This window comes from Dermochelys coriacea, chromosome 5 (assembly GCF_009764565.3).
Source record: "Dermochelys coriacea isolate rDerCor1 chromosome 5, rDerCor1.pri.v4, whole genome shotgun sequence".
Lineage (NCBI taxonomy): Eukaryota > Metazoa > Chordata > Testudines > Dermochelyidae > Dermochelys > Dermochelys coriacea.
In genome coordinates, this window is record NC_050072.1 from 103,584,572 (window position 1) to 103,597,129 (window position 12,558).

At 40.1% G+C, this 12,558-nt stretch overlaps 1 protein-coding gene across 2 annotated transcripts in view; it reads right to left on the reverse strand.

Annotated features, from left to right (window-relative positions):
• Positions 1–312: 312 nt before the first annotated feature.
• Positions 313–12,558, reverse strand: part of GLIS3 (GLIS family zinc finger 3) — a 259,987-nt gene continuing 247,741 nt past the window's right edge. For both annotated transcript variants that reach the window (XM_038401161.2, XM_038401160.2), the window contains 2 exons: positions 3,270–3,452; positions 313–1,402 (listed from right to left, as the gene is read on the reverse strand). In XM_038401161.2, the coding sequence (XP_038257089.1) occupies positions 1,266–1,402; positions 3,270–3,452 (320 nt within the window). In that variant the 3' untranslated portion in view covers positions 313–1,265. The remainder of the gene's footprint in view (positions 1,403–3,269; positions 3,453–12,558) is intronic.

Below are 12,558 nucleotides of genomic sequence, written 5' to 3' on the forward strand. Positions count from 1 at the left end.
AAAATAAAGTTTTAAATAAGAGATAAGAAAAGCTGCTTTCCAATTACACGGGTGCACAGCAATGACAAAATCTAAATCTCTACTGCATAACTTCATTCCCTGCCCTGCCTAAACACTTGTGGCTTTTAAGATGGCCAAACTGATTTGCTTTCAGCCCAGGCTAAAACTTGCAGGCAAGCCAAAGGTTAAAAAACCCACAACTTAACAACTCAGTTGTAGATCTCTGAATAACCTAGCACAAACATCAATAAACCCTTAAATATAGCATCCCTTATGGAAAAGGCCCATGGACTTACATAAGGATGAAGCCAATAGGAATCAATATAAATTTAATAAGGTTTCATACAAATTGCTTAAAAAAGCTACAGAATTTAATGGAGAATGATATCTTTTCTACAGGTTATTTTTAACCTTCCTATAGCATTTTACAGCAGGAATATAATTCTCTTTTAAATTGCATAGTATGGTTAAAAATTCTATTGAAAGTTTATCATTATTTATTAAATTCTCCATAGCAGTACTAATAAGGGCTGCTCAGATATAAAGGAAATCCTAATGCCTTTTTAGTTAAACTCTTCTTATTCATTGTATAAAATGTTAAAATGGAAGTAACAGTGAAAAAGATAGTAAAAGCCATTCTGGAAGATTTATATTCTAGTGGAATGGATCAGGAAACCAAAACAAGGATGGCAGGAAATCCAGTACCAATGATCTTTGGCTCCAAGAAGCCCCAACAATGCTTCTAGCTGGTGGTGCCATGATGCATCTCAAATTGGTTTCCCTTTTTTGTCTTTGTGTGTATCTAGCTCTGTAAGCACCACAGACAAATACGTTGTGCAAGAAGCTGAGCCTTTTAAAATGTTTGTAGTGTTCTCTGGTTTTAGTTGTTACATCTCCTCCCCGCAAAACTGCATTCTTAAATGATTTCGCTGATTCGGCATAAAAAGATTACAGCCTGCAGCCGGGTTCTTATTCAGTATTTGAATTCCCTTTAAAAAAAAAAAGTAGTGCTGCCATGCAGCAGATCAAAAGAAAAGTAACAATTGCTAAAGTTTTGGCAAAGTTTTCTTGTTTTACCGACATTTTCCCCTTTGATTGGCTGTTTCTGTGAGGTTGAGTGTCTGATGGTTGCATTTCCTCCTCTTGCTGAAACCTACAGACAGACAGCAGTCTTATGGAGGAATGATATTTGTAACATTTGTTCCTGACCATCAAAAAGGAAAGATGATATGCACTAGAGTATTTGTGATTCTAATTAGATTATTTTAGCCTTCTGTATAGACAGAGGAAAGCTGACTAGGACAACGATCCACTGCGTTTATCTGAAGGAAACTGGCGTCCTCAGACCCATTGCGCAATGAATCACCAAAGATACCTGTTGACCCTGATGGAAGATCATAAACTGGAAAAGAATACAGAAATCATTAATTAACACTGACCAACTGTCTGTAATAGTTACACAGAAAAACAGCTGTAAATAGCTTTTTAAAAAATACATGGGAACTTAAAGGTTCAGATGAATTGCTTACTATGAGGGAAAACCTAGCCCCATTGAAATCAATGGTAAAACTCCAACTGACTTCAATAGGACTAGGATGTTACCCATTGTATGTATAAAGACACATTATATACACACACACAGATAATTATATGCGCTGTGTGTGTGCGTGAATATATGGATGGGCAGATCCTACAGCTGCTCTACTGTGGAGTTTCCCATAACTGTGCAGTTTAGCTGAGTTCCTTTTATTTTATAAATCTGCCTTCTGCCCTTGGTTATGGGATTTCTACACATGAAGTACAAGATAAAAAACAACAAACTATTGCAGGATTATTCTGCAGTGCAGAGGACCCTATCCTGCAAACACCAAATTTCAATGGGACTGTGTGCAGCACTAGGTGTGTATACTGGAGAATAACTGCAGAGAAGGGTCCTTATTTTAGATTTTTAAATGCTTGTGTAGATGGCTGCCATGAATCTTAAAATTGGCAGTTAGGTATATAATTGGGCTTTTAAGCACCTCACACCAGGATTTAGATGTGTAGCACATTTTAAGTGCAGAGGGATGGCACATAGCCTAGGCATTACTTATTAAGTCCCACTCAGGCCCTCAGGCGGCTGGCCCATGTCAGCTGACTTAGCCTTGCGGGACTTGGGCCGTGGGGCTATAAAATTGCAGTGTAGATGAGCCAAAGCCCAGGCAAGGCCGGCTCCAGGCACCAGCGTACAAAGAAGGTGCCTGGGGCAGCAAATGTAAAGGGGCAGCAGGACGTCGGGCTCTGGGGCAGCAATCCGCTATTGGCAGTGGCGGGAATTCAGCGGCCGCTCCGTCACAGCGCGTTTCGCACTCAGCGGCAATTTGGCGGCAAGGACACGACTCTTCTTCAGTCTCCAGCGGCAATTCGGCAGCCACACCATCACTCCGCCTCTGTGTTCGGTGGGCAGGATTCCGCCTCCCCGTTTGGCGGCAAGTTGTTCTTTTTTTTCCCACTTGGGGCAACAAAAACCCTGCAGCCGGCCCTGGCTCTGGGACCCTGTGAGTGGGGAGGGACCCAAAGCTCCAGCATGAGCCTAGATGGCTATAGTGCAACTTTATAGCCCCATGAGCCCTAGTCAGCTGACATGGGGCAGGCGCAGGTGTTTTATTGCAGTGTCCACATACCCAGAATAGACCATGTGGGCCTTTTGCAGGTACTCTGCACAGGTGTAAATTTGACCTTTTCAGGGTAGCATGCAAATCTTTATAGGGAGCTGAGAGTAAATGAGCAAATTAAATCTTGATAGAATTGGTGTGTGCACCACGGGCTATTGTTGTCATGCACATCTAGACAAATGAATTCCTTGACTAAGAAAATTATCTTGGGCAAAAAGGTATAAAGCAAAACTAATGGCTTGAGTCATACTGATTAGATGTGACAATGCTTCTAGGAGACTGCAGGAGCAGAAAGACTTCACAAGGCTCAGAGGACAGTATTTCAGAGTGAATACATGAGCTAGTGCATGTCTGACCCTGTACAGGAATTCAGAATCTAGAGAAACATACAGCTAACACACAGTCTGTATGCATGCCAGATGTTATAGAGATATGCCCAAACCAGATCTCCATAGCTAACACCCTGCAAAGTTCTGATACACATCAGATTTGGGGGGGGGGGGTGGAAATCAAGCCCATCATCTCTAGTTGTAAGTGAGAAGTCAACAAAGCCTGGTAACATTTACGACTGGAATGTAGGTGTATAGGTATTTCTAGTTCACAGCAGTCACTCACCTGTAATACCAGAATGTGCTGAAAAAGCTCTGTGGAAAACATCAAACCCCGCCTGGCCCATTGATGTGGGAACTAGACAGTCTTCAAAAGGAGGGACCATATTACAAGAGCCACCATGTTGTATGTTCCTCTGAGCGTCAGTGTAATGTGGAGGACAGAAAGTCTGTAGTTGCCCATAAAAGCCTAAAACAAAGAGACGAGATAAGACATTAAGATACCTTGATATTTTGTCTGGATGGCTCAGACAGAGAGACAAAGAACAATAACAATGACAAGCACAGTGAGTGAAACTCTGCCCACACTGATGTCAATGGGAAAACCTCCCATTTGTTGCAATTGTTTTTCTGCCTTAATATCCGATTCACTATAATGTTCTCTGCAGTAATGCTTCCTCCATTAGATTTTGTCACCTTTGGCTCCTAACTACTTTAAATCCATCTTTGAACCATACTGGTTCTAACACCACCTTTGTGGAGGCAGCAGTTGATCAGGAGTCATTATAGGGAGACTGATGTTTTCATGAAAACACTCTCTTTCTTCTACAGTCCTGTTCAAAGTGTGCATGGCTATCTCCTTTCCCATTAAAAGACAAACCCAGGAGCAATACAACCTCAGAAGATTTTGTAAGCAAACAGTCCACTGTCTAGGGGCTGGTGTGCCATTTCTCATGCTGAAGAATATGTAACTGTAAGTCATACCAAAAAGCCACTGCAATGAAAAATCACCCCCATCTCAAAAAGCAACTTAAAGAATTTCCTGTATCTCAAGTTTCTTCCACAGACGTTGCTATCAACAGAAATGCTGATGTGCTAGGCTGACTCTTCTAACTAGTACAGTTAACTAACCATCATATGACACAGCCCTCCTAGAGTAATTTTCTTTTAACTTCATAAAGTAAATTTTTTTTTCCCTACCAGCACAAAAATCAGAAAAATCCCATCTCTTGACATATCTGCAGTACATAAAGTGATCACTGCAGATTCGGGGCTATGAATCAAATTTGTATGACACATCTCTTCTCAAATTGGAAGAAAACAAATCAGTAGCAAACTGGTTAATTGTAGTTTGTATGAGATGTAAAGTTAAGACAACTTTGCCAACTTGTGATCATTAAAAATCCCCACAGCTTTTCCTTATAATAGAATAGCAAAAGGTATTATAAGGGAATGTTAAACCTGGTGTGATGGACAAATCTTAGTTTGGGTACTTACCAGGGACAGGCAAGTCAAATACATTAGCCCAATAGTGCAAACTTCAGTGCTGTTCAGCAGCCTAATATTGCACAAATATCATTCAGACAATGCTAGTCTCAGTCATAGCCAAACCGAATAACTATAAATGCGTATTCATGATAACAGAGAATATTCAGTATGCATCTCTGGCCTCTGCTGATGTCAAGGGTCCATAGCAGACTCCGAATTTCCTGGAAGTTAGCTAGTCCTGGAAGGTCTATGGATTGTCTACCCCCTAAAGAGTAGCCATCTTGGTGGCCTGAGTAGTTAAGAGAAGATGCGAGGGCCTTTTGCTGACCCCCAAATAACTAAGAAATGAACAGCCAGCTACCTGATGACATGGAAGACGGTAGAAGACCACCTAAAGACAGTTGAAAGTAAAGGGAGTAGTCCTTTATAGGATGGCATTGTCTCATGCAGGGTTGGATGGCTGATGTTCATTCTCATGATGTTTATATTTGGGAGGAATGTGTCTAAATATCATTCAAATTATAGGTCTCTTGAATATGAATATCAGTCTATTTGTCCATTATTAATGATTAAAGAGTGCCCAACAAGAGTCATCCAGCACTAACTTATGTATAAAGAATCATTTAAAAAAAATAAATACTCAATGCATTTCTAAAACTGCAGAGACTATTAAAAAATAAAACACTTCCGATCTAGGATTGCTTTACAGGAGGGATACCTTTCACTTTGATAGCACCCTACATGCAAGAGCTCAAAGCACTCTACAAAACTGTTGTAGTCTAACTACAATCCAAATATATTTTTATTACCTTTCCTAGGAAAATGTCTATAAAGGACATGTGCTAAGTGTTTATGCACAGATAATGTATTTCATAAATATCAGTGGGTAAATCAGCAGAGAGGATACACTGGAAAACGTGTTGTATCACTTTGTGTGGTACAATTGATTTCCTGCCAAGCAGGAGAAAAGATTTGCAATTTAGGAACTTTATGATTCTAATTATTTTTCCTTTGAGACTACAATCCTGTGGGCTCATTGAGGAAATATACCGATCTTGGCATGCATAGTGTGTACATGTTCAAAATGGAAAATTTAATACTTAAGTGGATGTATATGGGCCAGTATTAAGGATGGGGAAAGCAGTCTGAACCTTCACTTAGAATTCAGAAGAGGAGCTATTTGTCAATTCGTAAAAGCAGCGAGGAGTTTGATAAGAAACTTAGGTTCGCCCACATTGAGATAACCAACCAATCTGTGTGCATGCATTATACACACACACACACACACACACACACACACACACACACACACACACAATTTTGTCCATGTAAAAGGTTACATGGAAAAAAGCCAGCAAATACAGTTTTATAAGTTGTCACCTACTACAGGACAGGCCCAACAAAGAAAATAACAGAACGCTACTAGCTATCACCTGCAGCCCCCAACTAAAACCTCTCCAATACATCATCAAGGATCTACAACCTATCCTGAAGGACGACCCATCACTCTCACAGATCTTGGGAGACAGGCCAGTCCTTGCTTACTGACAGCCCCCCAATCTGAAGCAAATACTCACCAGCAACCACACACCACACAACAGAAACACTAACCCAGGAACCTATCCTTGCAACAAAGCCCATTGCCAACTCTGTCCACATATCTATTCAGGGGACACCATCATAAGGCCTAATCACATCAGCCACACTATCAGAGGCTCGTTCACCTGCGCATCTACCAATGTGATATGTGCCAGCAATGCCCCTCTGCCATGTACATTGGTCAAACTGGACAGTCTCTATGCAAAAGAATAAATGGACACAAATCAGACGTCAAGAATTATAACATTCAAAAACCAGTTGGAGAAAACTTCAATCTCTCTGGTCACTCGATTACAGACCTAAGAGTGGCTATCCTTCAACAAAAAAGCTTCAAAAACAGACTCCAACGAGAGACTGCTGAATTGGAATTAATTTGCAAACTGGATACAATTAACTTAGGCTTGAATAGAGACTGGGAATGGATGAGTCATTACACAAAGTAAACCTATTTCCCCATGTTATTTCTCCCCCCCACCCCACCTCCCACTGTTTCTCAGATATTCTTGTTTACTGCTGGAAATAGCCTACCTTGTTTGTCACCATGAAAGGTTTTCCTCCTTCACCCCCCCTGCTGCTGGTGATGGCTTATCTTAAGTGATCACTCTCCTTACAGTGTGTATGATAAACCCATTGTTTCATGTTCTCTGTGTGTGTATATCAATCTCCCCTCTGTTTTTTCCACCAAATGCATCCGATGAAGTGAGCTGTAGCTCACGAAAGCTTATGCTCAAATAAATTTGTTAGTTTCTAAGGTGCCACAAGTACTCCTTTTCTTTTTGTGAATACAGACTAACACGGCTGCTACTCTGAAACCTTTAAAGTTTTGCTCTCAGATTATTTTCTTTGAGAGTGGAAGGGACACTGGCTCACCCTGAAAGAAGCAGAAAAACAATGTACAAATCTGACCCTTCCCTTAAAGCAGACAGCAAATGTGTGCCATAGGCAGTGCTAACATACTGTGGGCTCCATCCCAAGAGAGGCTGAACACTCCCAACTCCCACTGACTTTAGTAGGACTTGTGGGTTCTTAGCAACTCCTTAGGACTGGGCTCAGTGTTTTAAATACTTTTGTATTTAAAAAGTTTAATTGGAACAGAAATGAGTCAACTTCCAAAGCATGTTAGCTATTTACAATACATCTCCCCACTGCTCAGTGCTGACATTTAAGAAAAAAACTGTAGTAAAATAAAAAAGGAAAAACAATACTTTCCAAAACTCAATTTAGACCATTACTATTGACAAACTTAAAAAGTGCTCTTAAAAACAACTGCTGTCTCAATCAGCATTGGGCCACATTGTGAAAGTTTACTGTTGAGTCAGACCAGTTACCAGAAACACAATCATTTCAATCTACAGTAGTCAGAGCCAGCTGGCACGGCCCAGTAAGACACATGCTGAAAATGTTCTTTCATTGCTCTGAACTCATTCTTTATGTGTGCCTTTTCACAGCATCCCTTTCTTAATGCAGAACAGTCTGGCAATAACATTGACTATTGCAAATTATAGCCTGGTGCAATCGCTAACTGAGCCCCAAAGTAAGCACAATGAGCCAAGTCCTCCTGTCCTTCCTCACTCACTGCTGAGGCAAAAGAATTTTGTCTGAGTAAACATTGTATCTTTTGGCCCAATGTAAAGAGAACAGTTTTGTGCAGACATAATGGAGAAAAAAAAATAGAGAAAGCACACAAAGCATTTAATTAATTAACAAATTCATCAATCATTTTTAAGCTGGAAAGAGAGAAAAATGCTGTATTCTACTGCTTCAATGAATATGTATCCATTGCACATTCAGGTTATGAATACCAACTTATAGTATGGAGAATCAAACCGACAATAGCAGAACATTAGGGAATAATGTACACACACACTATTTGGAAGCATTCAAAATATCTTGGAATGCCTGTAGATAGTAAACACTGTAATGTTAAAAAAGACTTAATGAAATCTTCAGGTACTCAAATGTATGTATTTATATGAACACTTCAGGTCACCAGCTTACACTCAGTTATTTTAGACCCAACCCAGCTCCATGGAAATAATTGGGTATACATCAGGATTGAACTTGTCCAAACTGGTTTAGGTGAAAAAAAAAAGAAAAATCATGTTATTACAGATAGGAGATATATTGTGGGAGAAGAGCAAAGTGAAAAATGACAGCAACGTTTTGGTTTGTTTTAGCAAATGTAATACTAGTAAGAAAAAAAAATTGCGAGATGAACACAACCTTGCAGATTGTATGTCCAGTAGCAATATACCTCAGACAAGAAGGCAATTCAAACCCTTACCATTTTTGGCCTCACAGCTAGACCTGCCCACAAGGGAGCTAAACTGTGGTAGTGGTTTCTGTGCTGTGATGCAACATCTTTAACAGAATGTCTAAGAGACAGGTTTAATGAAGTTCCAGTAGCAGAATCACTCTTTAGGTCTATGATTGTAGACTCTATTATTTGCACTGTAACAAAATTATTACACACCACAGTTTAGTGAGGAATACTGGTGATGAGGCATCAGACTGGAAGAAACCAGTTGGATTTTCCAAATCCAGCTGGAGTTTGCAGGACTGACAGTTATGAAAAACATCTTTTTATATACTGAGCAAGTTAATGTGTAAGTCACTGAAGAACAGTAAGCACAGAATCCACTATGCCCTTTTTTATAACTAAACAGAATAAGAGTAGTAGTGCAATTTAAGTAGGAATCTGGAGCTAACAACTAATAGATTATTTTTATTTCTAGCCATTCCTCCAAGTTCTCAAGACAAGCTGATAAAACAGCAAGCACAGAAACAAATAAGACTCATGTTAAAATAACTCTGTCTGATCTACATAAAAATGAACATCTAATTCATATCCTATCACAGCACACAAAGGAACCATGTACTGTAAACTCTGATTAATAATGGACCCAAAGCATTACCTTTGGCGATACCAGGGAAAGCTGAAGAGACAACTGATTTACTGCTCCCAATAGACACTCAAGAATGTAATAAAATACATATGATAAGATAAAAAGCAAATGCAATTCCTGTCAAATCATTGTAACATTCCAAATGTTTATAGCAAAGGTTCATACTGTGGCACTGTGCCCCAGATGGTGTTGTGGGTTCAGGCCAAGTCAGCCTCGTTTTGTTTTGTTTTATTTGTTTAACACATCAACCTCATTACCAGATGTTTCTGAGTTTGTGTTTTATTTTAAATAACCACTACTTCCCTCTATTCAAATGTATTCAATACTATTCATTACCCATCCACTTGACATGGCAAATCCAAACTGTAAACATTGGAATTATAGAACATAGTGTGTCATTAATACCTCCAGGCATAGCGGTTCAACATAAGGATTGAAGATATATATATATATATCTGTGTATATATATATATATATACACACACACACACGTACGGTTATTTCAATTGTTTTTCCTTTCTTTTAAGTGTTGTAGTCAAAGGTAATAACTTCTGGACACAAAAGCAGTTATTTTCTGGCATGATAATGTTATTTCCTGAGAAAAATGAAATGCTTGTCAATAGAATAGAAGTAATAGCTGTATACTTTAAACAGGTCTTCTAACAAAACTTATCTTGTACCAAGCTGAGGGGCTGACCCTGAGAGGTGCTGAGCTCCTCCCATGTACTGAGCATGTCTAAAGTTCCAGGGTGAAATGCTGACTCCATCAGCACCCCTGGTGCAACTCCCATTGAATTCAATGCAGTTAGGATTTAACCCCATGCCTTGTAATAAGCAGTGATGGGATGGTGTGCGGGGAGGGGTCCTGTGACCTCAGGATAAGTGGAGATCTCTGGGATTGCAGGGCCCAGAGGAGCCCTGGAAGGCCAATGTCTCCTCATCACAGACACTCCAGAGACCCGGATTTGGTCCATATTTCACTGTGAAAAGAAAACACATATGCATGCCCTGTAGAAAATGGAGATATCTGATCTCCCCTCTGCACACAAGCACAGTGAGGACTGTTTTCCTGAAAGTTTCAGAGGACAGTGGAGTTCCCTCTGTGAGAAACCCTATTTTGTAATGCAGATTTCATCAGCTCTCTGCAGAATCTCACAAAGCCTATCCTGATCCCATTCTCTGAAGGACATCACTGTAACTGAGACACAGTGGGTGAAGTAATATCTTTTATTGGAACAACTTCTGTAGGTGAGAGAGACAATCTGTCAAGCTACACTGAGCTCTTCTTCAGGTCTGGGAAATGTATATGTCAGATATAGTGATTGCTTTGTGAAACATGTTCACCCACAGGTGCTGTGGTGTTTTTGTCTTTTATCATTTTCCTGTGTGAGTTGATTTGAGAGTGCTGGGTGAACACTTTTCACACTTTTCACTTTTCTCACTCTATATCTGACCTATCAATCCTCATGCTCAAAGGAAACCTGCACCTCATCTTGTGGTGCTGTAAAATGGTGTTTCTTGGTGCATATTTCTACTATTTCCATTAGACCATGCAGGCTATCAGACTAGAGTGAAATGACAATTTAGTGATGTTTATGCTATTTAAAAAAAGAGAAATGGGTCACATCCTGTATTGCCAGAAGGACTCCTAGTTGTGACAGATGTTTTAAGATGGTTGCTTTACTAAATTAACCATTTAAATTACTTTTGTAGCAATTAAATTTATTTTCTTTAAAAATCTGATGGTTCCCAAGATAAATAAAGAATGCATAATTGTTACTTTGGTAGTTGCCTGTAAACTTCATGGCAGGCAATATTTGGGCTTGTCTATATGGTGAGGTAGTATGCATCAGTGGAGTGTGAATTCCAATGTGCATCAATGTGTCACATACTAACTGGCCACATAGAACCTGCTGGCTTGCACTGAAAGTTTCCTAGAGCACTAATTTAGTCCCATTTCAAACAGTACTACACTGACATGCAAGAGAGAATGTTTAGTGCATGCCCAGCAGGATCTACACAGATCAGTTAATGCACAACATGTTAGCATGAAACAATTCAAACACTACGGCTGCACGCTGCCACACTCTGTAGACAAGCCCATTGTTGCACTGTTGGCAATTTTCTCCACTGAATTATAATCACAAGTCGTCATCTCCTTTCATTATTCAGCCAGCTCTAGTTACCTCCATAAACCACAAATAGGTAACAAGTATAGTCCAGACTTAAAGTGTAACCAGGTTCTTACTGCAGAAATGACCAAAATGATAGCAGCAGCAAATATCATTGTACAGCGTTAGCCAGCTCTACTCCCCAGTGGACTTTTGCTAACTGGTATTGTACGCACAACAAGATCCTTTTACTACAAAGACATGGCTTTTCATTATGGCTAGCTCCTATCCCTCATTGCCCCCACCTCATTTGTTAGTTTCTTTAATCTATTATGTCTGGTCTTAAACTAAGACCCCTGTCCTGCAACTGCCCCCGTGCTAATGGAACTTTGTGGGTATGACTACACAGCAAAGAAAAACCCACAGCTGACTCAGGCTCAGGCTATGGGGCTATTTCATTGCTGTGTAGACTTCCAGGCTCAGTCTAGAGCTCGAGCTCTGTGACCCTCCCACCCCACAGGGTCCTAGAGCTTGGGGTCCAGCCTGAGCCTGGAAGTCTAAACAGCCCCACAACCCAAGCCTTGTGAACCCAAATTGGTTAGCGTGGGCCGACTGTGGGTGTCTAGTTGCTGTGTAGACATACCCTTTGTCTACAATAGCCCCATTGGCTTCAAGAGGGTTCCATGGGTACAGGGATTCACAGACCAGAACTAGCCACAGGATCAGGGCCTATAACTGCAGGTTCTCCGGTGTCAGGACTATCTTTACAACACCTAGTACAATGGGGCCCTAACCGAGTTGTGGGGTCTCTCGGTGCTATCAATAGTAAACAAATAATTTCTGCTTCACAAGCATTATGCTTCATGTGCACAGTTTTGCTGTATACAGTAATCTTAAAAAAAGATGTGACAAAAGGGAAAAAAAATACACTTTCTCAGCTCAATACATTGCCTAAACACCATGTAGGCACTTCCAAACCCACATACAGCAAGCAATTCTACCTATTTTTTATTTCACAAGAGAAAGTCTTCATATACGACTATCTTTCCTGTGGAAGGAAAGGGAATATTTACTCCCTCGAACAATATTCTTTAAGGAAAAGCTCTGTAGTGTTCTGATGTTGGATATCCCCAGAAAGAGGGCATGAGATCTCAACAGCTGGCAATGTTCTTCCAAGAAACAGCAGTACCACAATGCAAGTAGTTGATAGAGTATATAAGACTAGTCAATCTTGGACCTGCCACATCATTTCGTTTTTAAGTGTTAGCACTCTGAGATTTCCATGAGCTTGTAAGATGTTTAAGTTTTCAGCAAAGGAAACCATTTACAACTTGTTTTGTTCAAGAGGCTTGTTGGCAATGAAGTCCTTTCTTCCTTGGTATAGGCAATTTAAACTGAGCTGACAAGTTTAAGACTACATATTAAGACAGAAAAATGTCACCATTGTTTGGTAGCAGATTGAGCTGAAAGT